This window comes from Denticeps clupeoides, chromosome 3 (assembly GCF_900700375.1).
Source record: "Denticeps clupeoides chromosome 3, fDenClu1.1, whole genome shotgun sequence".
Taxonomy (NCBI): domain Eukaryota; kingdom Metazoa; phylum Chordata; class Actinopteri; order Clupeiformes; family Denticipitidae; genus Denticeps; species Denticeps clupeoides.
This window is the reverse complement of record NC_041709.1, coordinates 28,030,128-28,048,466: the sequence shown is the minus strand read 5'-3', so window position 1 is coordinate 28,048,466 and position 18,339 is coordinate 28,030,128. Positions and strand designations below refer to the sequence as shown.

Sequence of the window (18,339 nt, the reverse complement as noted above, 5' to 3'; positions counted from 1 at the left end):
GGCACAGACTGAACACTGGCTTTCAGACCAAACGCGGTATGTGCTGTGCTTGCTGCCAGATTCGCACCAAGCTTGTGATGCATAGTTTTCGAAACTCCCAATTATGTTGTGTTGTAGACCTCAGAGACTGATAAGATCAGAGTTTCCTCCATTCCAACTTGGTGTGTGTTTTGTTTCCTTGACTCTTTGCCACCTTCTGTTCAGTCATGTCATAAAGTTTTAGGGTGCAGCCATGTAAATTATGTTGGTTTAAGGGTGTTAAAGCCGCTAGATACACCTGGTACATTTGTTTCATGAATCACATGTAAAACTTGGTGCACTGTGATTTCCACAACGAAATATATCACATTAATTAATAAGGCCAATTGAGTGTTTTTTAAATTCCTCTGTGGAAGGTTGCACACTTGCTACTCTTGTCCCACTATGCTGGATATCCCTTTGACACAATTAGGCTCAGTGACCACCTATTCATTCTGCATTTCAAAGTTTTTACACAGAATAATAACTACTGCCTCATCTCCCCGCATTTTTCCACACATTTCTCTTCAGCTAACGAAGCAGTAGACTACAACAGCCATCTGAAAAGCCTCCTGAACCACTACTCCCCTGTTAAATTCTGAACAAGACCCTGGTTCACAGATGGGCTTCGGACATTTAAGACAGCAGAGCAGGTCCTACAAAACATCTGGCCTGTTCACAAACAAGCATACCAAGAACACCAACAGAAATATATGGGTGGTAGTTGCCTAGTGGGTAACACACTCGCCTATGAACCAGAAGACCCAGGTTCAAATCTCGCTACCATTACCATTGTGTCCCTGAGCAAGACACTTAACCCTAAGTTGCTCCAGGGGGAAAATCCCTGTAACTACTGATTGTAAGTCGCTCTGGATAAGGTGCTGCGTTAACGTGAGACTCTTATCGGGCGATAAAAACATACTGCGTTAACGTGAGACTCTTATCGGGCGATAAAAAAAATATCGCTGTTGGGTTGGGAGCTGGATCTATACTACGCAAGCTATTGTGCTGGAGTTAAATGGTTACACTAGATTTATAAGTATATTTCTTCTTTCTTGTGTTTTTTATTTTCTTATTTCCTAAAGACTTTTGTACAGAATACACTTTGCACAGAAAATCTCTTGGGTGTAAGCTCATCATTTGTAGTTCAAGAAACAAAATCAAAAAATTACACAACGCAGAAGAAGAACCGCTACACTATGATGACTTTCACCTTGATATTTTAGCGCGGATGTATATCTAGCCGAATTGCACTGTAGGGGGCGAGAATGAGTCTTCGAACTGTGAAATTACCACATGAAACGTGACGTGGTAACATGGATGCAGCTATTTAACTGAATAAACAGTTGGTAAACACAAGTACATCTTATTGAACATAATTTATTTTCATCACCAATTATCATAGTAGAACAGCTTTCTCAAGCAGTTTGTGATGCATTTTGGAAACAGGAGATGAGCCCCTGGTCTAATGCGCCACCTGGCTTAAGAAACCCGTTCTCAAAGACTTACTTTTAGTCATTATTTGGGTAGCACACATATTCTGAATGCCTTTGGCAGAATTCAATTGAGCCATTTTAATCTAGATTAATGTAGATTAATGCTTACTATAGATTAATCTAGATAAATTTTTCTTACTATAGATTAATCTAGATTAATTCCAAGATTACAGTGAGATTAATCTAGATTAAGAAAATTAATCTATGACCACCTCTAGTAAATATTCAAAGTCTCTTAAAGTTGCAGGATCACAATTTTACAGTTCAGGGTTTTAATTCCATCAGAAATTCCAATCTTTTCATACTCATAATCTTTTCAAACCCTCCTCTCTCTTACTGGCACTACAGCAGAGCAATGCAATCTTTTCACGGATTACTTCACCACCAAGATTGTACACATTCGTTCTACCCTTTCCGGTCTTCCCATACCAAATATGTGCAAATCCTTTGTTTCATCAGAAGAAGTGCAGAAGATAATCAGGAAAAAGAAACCCTTATCCTGTACCTTATTAGAAGTGTGAAACTTCACTGGTCTCACAATTCAATTTGATTACGATTATCAGTGCCTCGATATCGATGCATCATGATGCATGCTATACATTTTCTACATGGTCACATGATATTTTCAAACACAAGAGTTAAGGTCTAATACACCAGTGTGGATGCTTTGATATTTTTAGTGTTTTATCACAGCATAGACATTAGAGTCACAGCATAGACATTAGACATTTTCTTTTGATAATGGTTACAGGCAATCACTTTAAAAGAGAACACAAAGATTCCATTCAAGACCTCTATTGTCAAGATTAAATTAAATAACATTTGTAATTGTAAACAATTTGATGTAACTATAGCCCTGATTTATAGAACAATCATTTGTTTTATTGTTTAATACTTTTCTATTAATTCAGGTAAAAATTGGTAAACAGTTGCATGTCAAAACCTTTATTCAAATATAAGCACTGAACAGCAATACTGACAGTTAAAAAAAAAAAAAAAAACCCTGATGTTATTGTGGCATCTTAGTTCAAACAGTATTCTTTTTTTTCAACTGAATTAAACTAAACATCCCATTTCACATGACCCTGATGGGACTATATAGACTGTGTACAGATTGAGAATTGTACACTGTGTGGACACTTTGATTTGCTATAGTGATCAGAAAAATTATCTCTCCTGATGCCACAAACGCCACTTGGTTCAGATATCCGTGGCATCAGGTTAGCACCGATTGAACACAGATTTGGGGAGAAAAGACATATTGCAATTATTGAGATCAATATTGCGATATGTGATTTCGATTTGATAAAGGGCACTTGCTTGTATATCAATGAAAAGTCGCATACAAATTACTAATAGTGAAATGTTTAATTTCAAAGTGACAAAAAAAAATATTGTATACACATGGACTCAATAAATAATTTTGGAAAATATTTCACTCATTCCTCTCTGTCTCTCTCTCTCTCTCACACACACACACACACACACACACACACACTGTGATTACTGTTATCTACATACATACATATATATACATACACATATGTGCTAGGTATTAAATATGTACAGCATAGGATCTAAAATACTTGGAGCAGAACTGTCTTACACGTCTTTTTCCTTGTGTTGCCACTCTGTAATTTAAGAGTGTTCAGACTTAGTTTGTGGAAGACAGACACAACTAAAGACAAAAGCCTAAAATGATGGTCGTCATTTCCAAACTGTGGCCCGGACAAACTGTTTGATCAAAGATACACTGACTGCTTGCCCTGATGTTGACTATAGGATAACACTGTAGGATGACTGTCCCCTCAGAAGGAATCGTTAAACCTCCACGGTGTGTTTAATATGAGAAAGTGCTGCTTTGATCATATGATGCCGGTTCAGCATGTTAGCAAACTAGCATGGCACACAACACAAGACAGCTTTCTCAAAATCTGTAGAACGACAAACCCTGGTAAGGCTAAACAACTGGTTTGATTATATTTGGCCATTATAAAATCCTGTATTATAGTTCTTACGTTTAACTAAAATGTTGTTTGGAGGCTGAATTGAACACAGGAATGCCTAGCTTCGCTAACTTAGCCTAGTTTAGCTAAGGTTAAGACTTATAAAACGGGATTTTATAATGGCCAAATATATTCAAAACAATTGTCCAGCCTTACCTATGAAATGTAATCCCCCGAGATCTGGTTTGGAGCGTACAGCGGTTTGTACAGCCCCAAGCAGCACAAGAGTGAGGCATTTTTATGCACTTCTCTCCATAGACATATATGTGCTTCACTCCAAGGCAGAGCCTATTGCAATATGGCGGCGACGTTGCCATACGATGCAGCTCGTCATGCGGCGTCTACCCATATGTCTATATGAGTCACAAATCTGAGGTCTCCATTAAACCGAATCGAAATTCATGTGACCAAACACGTCACATTCGACTGAAGTGAGACTTGAGTCAGCTCGCAAACTTTGAGAGAATGAGTGATATGTTGCCGATTTAAATGATGTACTAATTCATGTAATCACACAGACTGACATCGCGATTACGATTGCGATTAGATTAATTGTGCCACTTGGATTCTATTTGTCATGCAAAAATAAGTCACGCCCGCTGGGTGCCTCGCAGCGTGAATCTCCCGACATGGAGCAGCACTGTACTCTGTAGATCAATCTACCTCAGTCACTACTGCTACTTCTTTTTAACGAGAATTTTTATACCGTCGCCAGAAAATCACCAAGCAACATCATTATGATATGATCGATTATGTTCAACACTGCATCGACTTAATATCAACACTCCTATACCTTATAACTCCTCAACCTACATGGTACAAACCCATATTACTATCTAAAATCCCCTGATCACCTCTGTTATAACTCACTCTCTCCAAACCAGTCATGTTCCCCTGTCTTGAAGAAAGCAATAATAAGTCCATTAACACTAGATTTACTAAGGCTGTGCAAATTTGCATAAATTCCCTGGACCTCACACCTCCTGGTATCCTGCTGAGCTCCATTGTTCTCTTGCTTTTGTTCTGAAAACACACCCATTACCTTTGAGGCTGGCACATTTGCATTTGGTTCCTGTCCCAAGTAAGGAAATGCACTGCAAACATACTTGGTCTCCAAATCCGTGTTCATCCAGAACTTGATCCCAAATTTGTCTGGCTTGGTTGCGATATACTGTGTGAATGGACAACGAACCTTGGTAGGGAACAGATGTTCATCTATGATCATGTGTTCTCCTGGAGTGAACCTCTCAGCACAGTTCTTCTTGAAGCGTGTCCAGATGTTGGAGATTGCATCAAATTTGTCTGTTTTCACATGTTCTGCCCGTGTGTCCTTGTCATCAAATCGAAGGTGTTGCATAATTGAAATGAATCTATCTCGGGACATTGTCTCTTTGATTACTGGCACCAGAAAGTTTTCTGACTAGCAATCCACAATGGCACCAACGGGACACATGGTTGCTCTTAAAAACAGAATTGAAATGAATGCCATCAGTTCATGAATTGCCAAATTCCAGTCCGAGTATCAGTAGCCTGCTGGACAAATGAAATCTCTCCTCCATCACAGTCTGCTTCGTCCATTTCCTGAAGCAAGACCAAAGCCTGTGGCATGGAGAGGTTCTTCCTGCGTTGCCGTAATACGGAGCCCATCCTGATGTGCATTCTTAGAAAAGCGCAATCAGAGGGCAAATGCAAATGTGCCAGGCATGGGTAATAGGTGGACAACAACATAACAAAAGATTGAGGAGAATCAAGCTGAAGACCTGTGAAAATCTCAGCAGGGGTGGATAACACCTTGGGCCTTGCACCAGAAAATAAAAAAGTCAGTAATTATAGTGTTAATAAAAAAAAAACTTGACCCAGAAGTCCTTTCCAAAAATAGGCCTATCTCAAATCTTCCCATCACCTTGGATTTTGAAGGTCCAAAACCACTTAAAACTGCCCTTAGTTGGTTTCAATCATACCTCACAAACCGGAAAGAATACATTTCCAAGGGTCCCCTCCACCTCATATCCACACACAGTCTCTCTTTTTGCTGCTGTTTGTAACCAATGTGAAATGCAGATGTGAGCTATCAGTGATTTTACTGTCCGACTTGTAATGAGTACACTCAAATTTTACTTTCACTTTTCAACTGAACAGTAACAGCAGGAACATGTGACAGTTTGCCTCCTTTTTGCCATGCTCCCCCCAAAACTACTTCAACCTGATACATGGACTAGAGCTTTTTTTTTTTTCTCAAACCAAAAACCCTGGATGACCAGCCAGATCTGTACACTCATCAGAGCCTGGGACACATGTCTTCATTCATTGTTTTGATGCCTTCAGTGATAATCTATCAATGTAAATGGTCATGAAAATAAAGAAAACACATTGAATGAGAAAGTGTGTCCAAACCTTTGGCCTGTACTGTATATCCAGGGATTTGACATGAGAAGAAGGCTTCAGATCTGATGTGTTGGCTGCTACTGCTGAGAACTGGGCGTGCTGTGCTGGTCCAGGCTCACCAGTGAGGTAATCTGTCCTTGCTGACAATGACTGTGGATGTGGCTGACAGTAGTGTTCTTTTTTGATCATCCTAGAGAGCATCTAATTGACAGTGTCGGCATTAAATGGTAAACATTAAAAATCCCAAATCATACATCCAATCTGTATATATGTAACCGTAGATATTCTAGTACAGCGCTTCACGTTGGTGCTAACAATATCAAGCTACACCAGTCGGAAATAACTAAAGACATCACAGAAATGTTTGAATTGGATAAAATTATGTCAAATAAAGTAATCTGCTCTGGCCTATTACCACAGTTTCGGCATAGTGATGAGACCTGTAGCAGGCTCCTCAATATAAATTGCAGGTTGTCGGAGTGGTGGGCTTTATTAATAACAGGCCAACATTTTGGGGGAAGCCTGCTCATTTTGGGCAAGATGGCATCCACCCCAACTGGGCGGGCACCCCTCAGTTATCTAAAAATCTGGCTCATAGTTTTAGAACCTACACAAGATCACTTAGTGAGGTCATTTCCTCACATGGATTATCCTACCACTGCTATGCCGACGACACACAACTCATCTTCTCTTTTCCTCCCTCTGATCTACATGCTACTTCCAAAATCTCTGCATGTCTAACCGACATCTCATCTTGGATGGCAGCCCATCACCTCAAACTCAATCCCACCAAAACTGAACTAATATTCTTCACCACATCAGGAGCTCTCTCCATCTACAACAGCCCGCAACCTTGGAGTAACAATAGACAACCAACTCTCCTTCTCGACTCACATCAGCAGTCTTTCCCACTCATGTAGATTCCTTCTCTACAATATCAGATGAATCCGCCCTTATCTGTCAACACAGGCCACCCAGCTACTGGTTCAGTCCTTAGTAATCTCACGACTGGACTACTGCAACTCCCTTCTAGCTGGTCTACCTCTAAGTACCATCCGACCTCTACAGCTCATACAAAATGCAGCAGCACGACTGATCTTTAACCTTCCCAAATTCTCCCACACCACCCCTCTGCTACGTTCCCTCCACTGGTTCCCAGTAGCTGCACGCATCATTAAAAATACTGATGCTGGCCTACAAAGCCAAACATGAAGTAGCACCATCCTACCTCACAGCCCTTATTACACCTCACACTGCACCTCGTATACTCAGAGCCTCCAGTACTGCTCGCCTGGTCCCTCCATCGCTAAAGGTAAAAGGTAAAAGGAAGACATTCATCTAGACTCTTCTTAGTCTTGGCCCCTCAGTGGTGGAATGAACTACCCCTTGAGGTCAGTCACTGAGTATTTTTAAACAGCAGCTCAAGTCCTTCCTCTTTAGAGAATATTTAGATTAACTTGTAACATTCTTATTGTCTGACATGTACAGAATCTACAACAGAGAGAACAGAAAGGTTGTATTCATAGTTGGGGGTCCTAATGAACTAGAACTGATCACTTCATCGATGGTAACTTGAAAGCACATTGTAAGTCGCTCTGGATAAGAGCTTCTGCCAAATGCCTTAAATGTAAATGTAATAGTGTACACTATTGACACTGTGTCCTTACCTTGCTCTATCAATACAAAATATATTACAAGAAACATTAAGATTAATAATCAGAAGAAACATTAAGATTAAAATATGCTGACACTGTGTCTGTTCCCCGGGCTGGACAGGGTGTCTGTTTCACCCGTTACTATCATTCCTTCTGAATGTACCACCAGCACCTGCGACATAAGAATAGGATTATTAAATTGTAGATCTCTCACACCTAAAACACTCATTGTTAATGAAATTATTACAGATCAGGGGTTTGATGTACTGTGCCTGACAGAAACTTGGTTAAAACAAAACGAATTTGTAGCATTACAAGTCTAGTCTAGTCCTCCTGGATGTACACCAACCCCGCTTAACTGGAAGAGGCGTCGCAGTAATTTATAATGATAACCTCGGTATTACACATAAACCCGGACATGGATTTAACTCTTTTGAGATTCTCTATACCAACATAACCCATGTAGTCTCGCAAAATAAAAATCATAAGTTAATTCTATTGATTATTATTTATAGACCCCTGGACCTTACACTGAGTTTCTTAGTGAATTTACAGATTTTGTTTCCAACCTGGTTGTATCTGTAGATACACAGATACAACCGCTAAGACTCGCTAAGAACGGCACTCCTGCCTATACTAGACTCAGTTGGAGTTGTCACGACTACGGGCTTACGGGGGAAGGATGCGCAGAGGTCTGACATACTGGGAAGGGGTTTTTATTATTAAATAAACAATAAACACAAATAAAGACGAGCGCGGTGGCCGAAAACGATTTAACTTAAACAAAGAACACAAACTAACCCGTAGGCGTGTGGCGATTGCCAGAACTGAAAATATTAACACACGGTTACAAAGTCAAGTTGGCGAAAATGCCAGAGACCTAGATGGGGCGGAAACATCCGGCATTTATGGGGCGTCAGGATTGGAGTCAGGTGTGGAGCCCAGCTGCAGGCAATCCTGACAGAGCCCCCCCTCCAAGGGCTACGTCCTCGGAGCCCCAGCAGTACAATCAGTGGAGGCGGTGGGGCGGACGGCGGCAACCACAGGGCTCCTGCCCTGCTGTATCCTCCCCTTGAAGGACCCGGTCCCTCGGCCTGGCTCCCCGGCGTGGTCAGGCGTGGCGGCCCCGGTCCCTCGGCCTGGCTCCCCGGCGTGGTCAGGCGTGGCGGCCCCGGTCCCTCGGCCTTGGCTCCCCGGCGTGGTCAGGCGTGGCGGCCCCGGACCCTCGGCCTGGCTCCCCGGCGTGGTCCCGCTTGGCGGCCCCGGACCCTCGGCCTGGCTCCCCGGCGTGGTCCCGCTTGGCGGCCCCGGACCCTCGACCTGGCTCCCCAGCATGGTCCCGCATTGCGGCCCCGGACCCTCGGCCTGGCTCCCCGCCGTGGTCCCGCATGGCGGCCCCGGACCCTCGGCCTGGCTCCCCGCCGTGGTCCCGCATGGCGGCCCCGGACCCTCGGCCTGGCTCCCCGCCGTGGTCCCGCATGGCGGCCCCGGACTCCCGTACCTGCACACAATAATCAGGGCCGATCCATCTGGGTATGTGTGATGCGCTGCCGTTCAGCTGGGGAACGTCCGGGCAGAGGGAAGGCGGGTCGGCGACTGGAGCTGGGAGGGCATCTTCCCTGTGAGGCAGTTCCGGCAGTGCAGTTGCTGGCTGGCGACCTCCTGTCGCCCTGTTCCACCAGCTTGCCCCCGCATCGCTGTCCTCCTCCTCGCTGTTGACGCACCTCTGGGACTGATGGCCCTGGACTCCCGTACCTGCACACAATAATCAGGGCCGATCCATCTGGGTATGTGTGGGCCCTGTCTCCACACGTCCCCTCTGACACGTCTTGTGTCACCCCCTGCACCGCACAGGGAGATTGTCCCAGAGCCTCCGGCGACTGTTCCAGGCACCCCAGGCTGGTGCCTTCTGGGACTATGCAGCCCCTCTCGCTGCATGGCCCTGGTGCCAAGGGGGGGGGCATTGCCAGACCATCCGGCTAGCCCCTTCTGCATCCGTTGGGACAAGCAGGCCCTCTTCCTGCCTGTCCCAGCTGGGTCCTCATGCCTACACGGGGGCTCTATGGCGCTCCACCCCTCTGGAGGCGGACACAGACCCATGCCTATCCCACCCTCCTCACCGGCTACCGGAGGACCCAGCTCAATCGCTTCCCCACCTACCCTCCCCTCAGGAGGAGTCCCCAACCCGAACTGCACCCCCCCAAAAAATTCTTTGGGGGAGCACCCCCCTTGGCTGGACTTACGGCTTGTCCACCTCGCCTTGGACCAGCACATTCGGGTCAGGAACCTCCTCCCTGGGGTTCGGCTCCGCAGCTGGGTCGCCATCTGGTGGACACAAAGAGGGGAAGTGGGGGCAACATACGGACACATATACCACGCACACACACACAGACAGAGACAGACAGAAGAGAGGGTCGTCTGGCTCCCTCTCTGGGCTCTCCGGGACCTCCTCAGGGGGCACAGCCAGGATCTCGGGAGGTGCGACCTTCTCGTCGCCCGCCAGTGCTTGGTCTTCTTGCCCCGGATCCTGACTGGCGCTGGATGTGGTGAAGGGGCAGAGTTCGATCCCTGGCTCAGGCTCTGGCCGATCAAACTCCGCCCTCAGTCTCTGCTGGAAGTTCCGAAAACTCCTGTCGGTCTCTCCCTGCTGCCAGAGGGCTGCGTCCCAGCCCCATGCTGATCCAGTCAGACATGTGAGGATGGTGGTGATCTCATCCGTGTCTGCTGCCCCACTGAAGGGTCCTGGGACCATTGGGCTGTCCCACACGGGGCTGGGCACGTCGCTGGAGATGGTGGGGGGCGTGTGGCGTGGGGGGTGGTGGACGTCTTCTCCAGCATGCGGGGGCGCTGGTGATGCGCTGCCGTTCAGCTGGGGAACGTCCGGGCAGAGGGAAGGCGGGTCGGCGACTGGAGCTGGGAGGGCATCTTCCCTGTGAGGCAGTTCCGGCAGTGCAGTTGCTGGCTGGCGACCTCCTGTCGCCTTGTTCCACCAGCTTGCCCCCGCATCGCTGTCCTCCTCCTCGCTGTTGACGCACCTCTGGGACTGACGTGGGTCTCCACGGACCTCGCAACGATCATGGACGGGCACGATGGGCGGAGCCATCCCGGCACCGACTGCCCAATTGCCGTCATCCTCGTCGTAGTCCGTGTCGACCTCGTACCCTCGGAAGTCACGTGGATCTTCATGGATGTCGCGACAATCTCGGACGCGCGCGCTGGGTGGAGCCCCGACTGCCCAATGAAAATCCACGTCATTGTCGCTCTCATCATCCGTGTCCTCCCACCGGTGACTCCGAGGGTCGTCCACCCTGCGGACATCCTGGACCCAGGGTGCGATCAACTCCCATGGGCAGTACTCTGGCCATTCAGGCTGGAGCCTGCCCACCTCCTCGCTGGAGGGACGCCGCCGTTGTCGCTTCTCACCCCCCTGGAAGTGACGTGGGTCCCCACGGACCTTGCGACGATCGCAGACTGGCGCGATGGGCGGAGCCCAACTCTCGTCTCCCGTGCTCTCGTCGTCGTCAGTGTCGTCCCAGTCCACGGGGAGCCTTGCCAGCAGAGCGCAGAGTTCTTGGCTCGACATGGCGAAGATCGTGGGGGTCGCATCTTCTGCGCTCGCTGCCCACGTCACTTCCTCGCTGCTGCCGATGCCATCGTCCTCGCTCCGCCCACTCACCCGCCGACGTTGTCGCTTCCGGGTTTCGCGGAGTTTCCCGGGGGTGACGTTATCACGCGGCGCCGCGTACCACGGCTTCTCGGGGAGAAAACGCTCCACCAGAACGGGTGTCGCGTCTCTCCCCTGGCGTCCGCGTTTGCCGCGCCGGGCTGCGTCCTTCGCGGCGTTTCTTCTCCTCTGTTTTTTACCTCTGCGCTTTTGGGGAGGTCTCCGGCATTCTGTCACGACTACGGACGTACGGGGGAAGGAAGCGCAGAGGTCTGACATGTTGGGAAGGGGTTTTTATTAACGGACAATAAATAAATACAAATAAACAATGGCGCGGTGGCCGAAAACGATTTAACTTAAACAAAGAACACAAACTAACCCGTAGGCGTGTGCCGATTGCCAGAACTGAAAATACTAACACACGGTTACAAAGTCAAGTTCACGAAAATGCCGGAGACCTAGAAGGGGCGGAAACATCCGGCATTTATGGGGCATCAGGATTGGAGTCAGGTGTGGAGCCCAGCTGCAGGCAATCCTGACAGGAGTTAAACAAAATATAATAGGACCTAATCATGAAGGTGGTCACATGCTCGTTCTTGTACTTACCTCATTTCCTCATCGTTTTTAAAATATGCCTTTGACGCAATAAAATCAACTCCCCTCGTTATAGAGACAAACAGACAATTACAACAAGTGCAAAGTTTTCTTAATACCCTACCAGATTTATCATACTGATCAACTCACCGTCAGACCCCGCTGAACTCGACCAAGTGACCAAATGTCTAGTGCAGCTCGATCGACATCTCTCCTCATTAATAGACAAGAACAAAAATAATCCCAGATTCCTGTTTAACACTATAGCCAAAATAACCAGGAATAAGACAAAACCGCATACTACCACTCAATATCATCATAGTAGCGAAGATTTTATGAATTTCTTTAATATTAAAATTGGTACAAATAGAGATAAGATTAAAAACACAACAAACAGCTCTGTTGATATTAATATGGAAAATAATCTTCAAATAGAAAATATCCAACCTTCCATTTATATACCATTGTATGGTTCAGATCATATCTGACCGATCTGCCAGACATAAGTTGGCTGACTACATCATCATTTTGGATAGCAATTCTATCTCACCAAGTACTGAAGTAAAGGATTAAGGTACCCCCATTGATCCAGGTCTCTCATTCTCTCTCATTTCACCTTCGAAATATTGCAAAAATAAGAAATATCATCTCAATGCACGATGCAGAAAAGTTGGTCCATACCTTTATTACATCAAGGTTACTGCAACGCACTATTGTCTGGATGCTCTAGTAGGTGCATCAGTAAACTCCAGGTAGTTCAGAATTTGACCACATCACCCCAGTCTTACAATCACTGCACTGGCTACCCATCAAATTTAAGATTGACTACAAAATCCTACTTTTGACCTATAAAACTTGAAATGGTCTCACCCCACAGTACCTGAGTGAACTTTTAGTTATTTACAACCTGCCACTCAAGGGGTGCGGGGTCAATACTGGTACCCAAAGTACAGAAGGTCACAGCTGGGAGCAGATCTTTCTCATATAGAGCTCCATAGTTGTTGGAACGGCTTGCTGGTCAGTGTTCGGGAATCTAAACTAAATCTAAACACTAGGGCTGCAACTAACTTGTCATGCCGGTCAAGCTGGACTTCACTGCTGTTTATCTCATGATCGATGGTCTCCTCCTTTCTCCATCTGCAAGTTCTCCATTCGCTGTTTTCCCAGGTCCCGCCAGGTCTCGGTCACCTCGCCCCGGCGAACTTATTTTGCAACCCTTCTCTTGTTCCACGGTTTCCCTTCCAAGCAGCTAATGATGTTATGATGTTATCATTACAAATACAGATGTTGGCTAATGTTTAATATAGCTGGTGTTTGCCAGAGGTTAACATTCCAAATACAGAAGTAATAGAAAAAGATGATTGCATGATAATTTATATACTTTTTCCAACAACGGGTAAACATTTACATTTACAGCATTTATCAGACGCCCTTATCCAGATCAACTTACAATCAGTAGTTACAGGGACAGTCCCCCTGGAGCAACTTAGGGTTAAGTGTCTTGCTCAGGGACACAATAGGCGAGTTGTCCATGCGGAGATGTAGAGAACAGTCCGAACGCTGTTTCATCCCCCCATATACACCTGTAGGTGGCGCTGTAAGTCCCCATCTAATTCTCCTCCACGGCGAGTTAAACACCAGCACCAGGGACATTACGTTCCTCACTTGAAAACGGAACAAAAGTAGGATTCTGTAGCGACTTACCCTGCTGTTGAACTCCCTTCTTCCTCCTCAAACACTCCAACATGTTTGCGTTTCAGGTGCAGGATCATTGCCGTGGTGCTCCCGTGCCGTGCCATGTCGCTTTTGCATATTTTCGCGCAGATTTCTCTGCCTCCGCCATGTATCTGTCCTCTACCTCCGCTCGTTTTTTTTTATTTCCGCTCCGCGCTGTCTATGAGGCGCAAAATTCAGCTTGCATCTGTGCGCGAGAGAGACCGAGTGTGTTCACTCCGCACCTCGCTCAAAAAAAGTTTTTTTTAAATAATCAAACGTCTCCGCGTCGCGCGACATAACGAATCGATTAGGAAATTTGTTGCCAACTCTTTTAGTAATCAATTTTTATCGATTCAATCGATTCGTGGTTGCAGCCCGACTAAACACGTTTGTTTTCTCTGGCCTTCTGTTAAAGTCCCATACACAGTGTCAATTATTAAGTCCACTTTATCACACAGTCACCCTGTTAAGCACAGATAGTGTTAAATTCACCTTAGTTAGGCTGTCCTAGTTAGGGTACCGGGCCACTGTAGCACCAATATAACACTATAACTACATATTTCAGTATCAGTTGTACAATGCCACCATCTGCCGCTGCTTCTGTTTGTTCTCTCCAAGACACTGAGTCAAGCACACAGACTACTGGCAGACTCCAGTGAAGAGACCAGCAGATAAATCCTAAATCCTGATTCAACTTCTAAAGGAGGACTTAGCATGAAACAAACCATAAGGTCACCACAGCCACCACCACCGTAACTACTAAAGCTTCAGGGATTTTTCAAATAGACCAGTAGCATCATAATGGACACATAATGTACAAACTGTTGGCTTTTTTCTCTTATTGGACAATCACAAATCCTGCACTGATACCACTTGCAGGCTCACTGTACCCTGGAAGGGGGTCCCTCTCTGTATCACTCCTTCCTAAGGTTTCTTAATTTCTTTTTTTTCTCTTTTTTGTGTGAGTTTTTCCTTGTGCGCAGAAGGGTCCAGTGTGGGGGGTGTAAACTGTAGGGCCTGTCAAAGCCCATTGAAACATACTGTATGTGATTTTGGGCTATATAAGAAATATATGTTTTTGTTGTTATTACAAATTATATGAATATGAATATCTTTTGAGTCCTGTTTGCAGATTATATAACTTTTTTATTATTATTATTTATTTACTGGTTTTGTCTTGCTGCCTGTCTTCCCATCCATGAATATAATATTACAGTTTCATATGAGAACCATTTAGACTTTTCAGACCCCTTTAAGTGACATATCTAGTAACATTGTTGAAACTTTTCACAGAGGGAAAAAAATTAATTGAAGTGATTGTCATTGTGAAACACTGCAGCACAACACAAGGTGCACACAATCAGATGTGTCCTCTACATTTAACCCATTACCTTGGTGAGCAAGGGGCAGCCAAGACAGGAGTCTGGAGAGCAGTGTGTAGGGATATTAGTAGCCTAGTGGGTAACACTCGCCTATGAACCAGAAGAACCTGGTTTAAATCCCACTTACTTCCATTTTGTCCCTGAGCAAGACTCTTAACCTTAAGTTGGTCCAGGAGGACTGTCCCTGTCACTACTGATTGTAAGTCACTCTGGATAAATGCTGTAAATATAAATGGGATGGTACTTTGCTCAGTGGCATGTCAGTGACACCTTGCAGTTCGAGATTTGAACAGACAACCTTCCAATTACAGATTTGCTTCCTTACCCACTAGGCCACCACTGCCCCAGTGGTTAAACGTAGGCAGAAATAAACTTTCTGGGTGTGGTCAATTCAGCACAGTTCTCACAGATGTCATTTGAAGCAATGATGATCTGCATCAAACATTATTCAGGTAAAAATGACAAATGCAGCTTAACCTGCACAAGAAACAAGGTGATTAACACTCCTCCTAAACACCCCACAGAGACCTCTGCCATCGACTGGCACTGCCATGGCCTCTGTCATGACACTGGTAGATGTGATTGAGTGGGGTTCTAATCACAACAGGAGCCATCAGATACAGCGAGCAGGCACTGCACAGCACAGTTCAAATAAAATCACTTCAAAAGCACAACAGCACTGAGTCACCTGAAAGCAGCTAAAGCTTCCACCTGAGCCAGTGTGCCTCTTCACAGCATCGAAACAGCAGGTTGTGGAAATAGGTCACCACAAGTTCAAAGAGTTCAGTGCAGGCAGCTGTTGGCCATATTATCAAAGATCACCATATTATAAGATAGGCCATCAACATTGAGTAGGTTTAGGTCCTGAACTTCCACTGTACCAACTATGTTTATGTTCTGATACCCAAATCATATTGTGTGCTTTGAGCATGCGCTGTGCTGACAGCTCATGTGTCTACAGTCTCTGGCAAATGCAGGGTTACAGAACTGCAAGTGGAAGTAACCAGAACTGCAAGAGGCAGTGGTGGTTTAGAGGCTAAGGATGCAGACTCGTAATTGTAAGGGTGCGGGTTTAGATCCCAAACTGAAGAGGTGCCACCGACGTACCATCCTTTCCTGGCTGTCCACGGCTGATGGTTTAAAGGACACATTTCATTGTGCGCTGCACTGTATTACAATGACAATCACTTCTTTTTCACTTTCAAGTGTGCACTTGTGTAAGTGCATGATTATTATTAGTTTTAAAGCCCTTTTCGTGCTGCTGGATTTTCACAATGAAACATAAATTTTCCAGGACACAATTCTAATTAAATCACATTCCACTAGTTTCCCCAGTGGCACACCACCTTAAAATAAACCTAAAATGCTACAATCCAAGAGAAAAAGGCCATCTTTATCCATCAGTAATTATGTAGAACAGACAATGCAGCCAGAGTGCTAGAGGGAGTCTGAAAACAGAATCTGTGAACACAGACTTCACACAATTAGAACAAAGTACAACCAAGGACATGTAATTCAATGGTTCTCTGAGCATCGGAGGACCAAAGGTTACAATAAATATATTTTCATATATAACTGATTGTCATTGTGATTGTGTTTTCTAGTTTGTACAGCAACATTAGTGCAGTACATTTACATTTACAGCATTTATCAGACACCCTTATCCAGAGCGACTTACAATCAGTAGTTACAGGGACAGTCCCCCTGGAGCAACTTAGGGTTAAGTGTCTTGCTCAGGGACACAATGGCAGTAAGTGGGATTCGAACCCGGGTCTTCTGGTTCATAGGCGAGTGTGTTACCCACTAGGCTACTACCATGCAGTCCACTCCAAAAGTACTGGAACAGCAATGGCAATGACATTTGTGTATGAGGATGAAAGATCAAGAGAGATCAGATCTCCATTGAAACATACATTTAATTAATTTCATGCACAATATCATGCTTCTGTGCCTCGTCAATTTGACTAAAAGAACAAGCTTCTCCACTGCTGACCACAAGATGATGTTGGGTCTGAGTGTGGTGGTGGTGGTGATGTTAGTTAGAAAGCATATCTGCTTGGTGACGTCTGCTGTCATTGACCAGTATTTGTCTGGGGTCACGTAGGGCACTATGATTTCCACTATGCAAAAAAAGCGGACAGATTCCCGAAATGTGTTTCCGGTTGAGGCGGGATGTTCGCACACACTAACGCAATGTAAACATGCAGTCAGAGCCGAATCCAGATCACTTGCCCGATCGGTTCAGTGTATGCACGCGCATGCGCGGAACCGATCAGGCAAGAAAATGACAAAATAGTACTCTTAGTTTAGAGTGGAACAATAACCAAAATATTTTTCGAATTGGAAGAACAGCTTTTTTTTTAAGAACATATGTGATGACCACTTACAGTCAATAACTCATCAGAAACAGAGAAAAGAAGCAAACTAATCAATGATTCAAAATGAGATTTTTTTTATCATGGTTCTAGTTCATTATTATGTTTTTTATGTTGAGGTCAAACGTGAAGCACTTAAAAGGAAGAATCTGTAATATTGTGAAATAGTTATTTGCATGAAATGCACATATTATTTACAGTGATTAGGTAATGCTACCAGTCACTTATGGCCTTAGTCTGAAATCACAAAGTACCATGCAGAAGAAAAAAAAGCTTGTGGTGCAAATGGAAAAGGCTAAACAAAATACACAGAGACAAACAACCTCAGGACTGGAAATCTTACAGTGTGTAGCCACCACTAGAGCTTTTCTCCTACAAACGATTCATCCAGGTGTGCATTCAAAAGGAGATAATAAATGATCCCAGCTAGACGCTCTTACCGGTACTGCGCCTGGAAATGCTCATGGACAAAGCTGTACCGCATCCCCAGCTGCTGAGAGTTCGCTGGACCACCTGCAGGATTCTCCTTCATGCCTGCCTGACCCTGCAAATGAAAGAAAAAAGTTTTCTTCTTGTTGTTGGATAATTATTTTAAGATCACTTAGTAATTATTTTAAGATCACTTAGTACATAAACAAAATCTGCCATAATTTTTTTTTCCAGATCTTAAATCACTCTTTAAAAAGATCAAATATTAAATAATTTACAGGATTTTAACCCATTACATGCCAGTTTAATCATTTGAGTCATTGTTTATTAAAAAACCCACAAAAAGCATTTTTCCTATATAGTAAATAATAGGGGGATGAGGCCAGGGTGGCAATTTGAGTCTTGGACATGTCAAAGATCAATAAAGATGTATGTGATTGCATTTTTATATATATTTTTGTCAGGATTGGCCACCACTGATGTTGCCAGGTGTGGCCAATCAGGACATATTTTAAAAGATGGGGATTTTCGCCGCTTCGGGATTGGCAGAATTTTAGTGAACTCTTGTTGATCGTGTTTGGCATCCTTGTGTCTGAGTTCTGGCAATCGCCACATGCCT

At 44.9% G+C, this 18,339-nt stretch overlaps 1 protein-coding gene across 3 annotated transcripts in view; it reads right to left on the bottom strand.

Annotated features, from left to right (window-relative positions):
- Positions 1–18,339, bottom strand: part of usp43a (ubiquitin specific peptidase 43a) — a 95,714-nt gene that overhangs the window by 38,445 nt on the left and 38,930 nt on the right. For all 3 annotated transcript variants that reach the window (XM_028971771.1, XM_028971772.1, XM_028971773.1), the window contains one exon: positions 17,732–17,835. In XM_028971771.1, the coding sequence (XP_028827604.1) occupies positions 17,732–17,835 (104 nt within the window). The remainder of the gene's footprint in view (positions 1–17,731; positions 17,836–18,339) is intronic.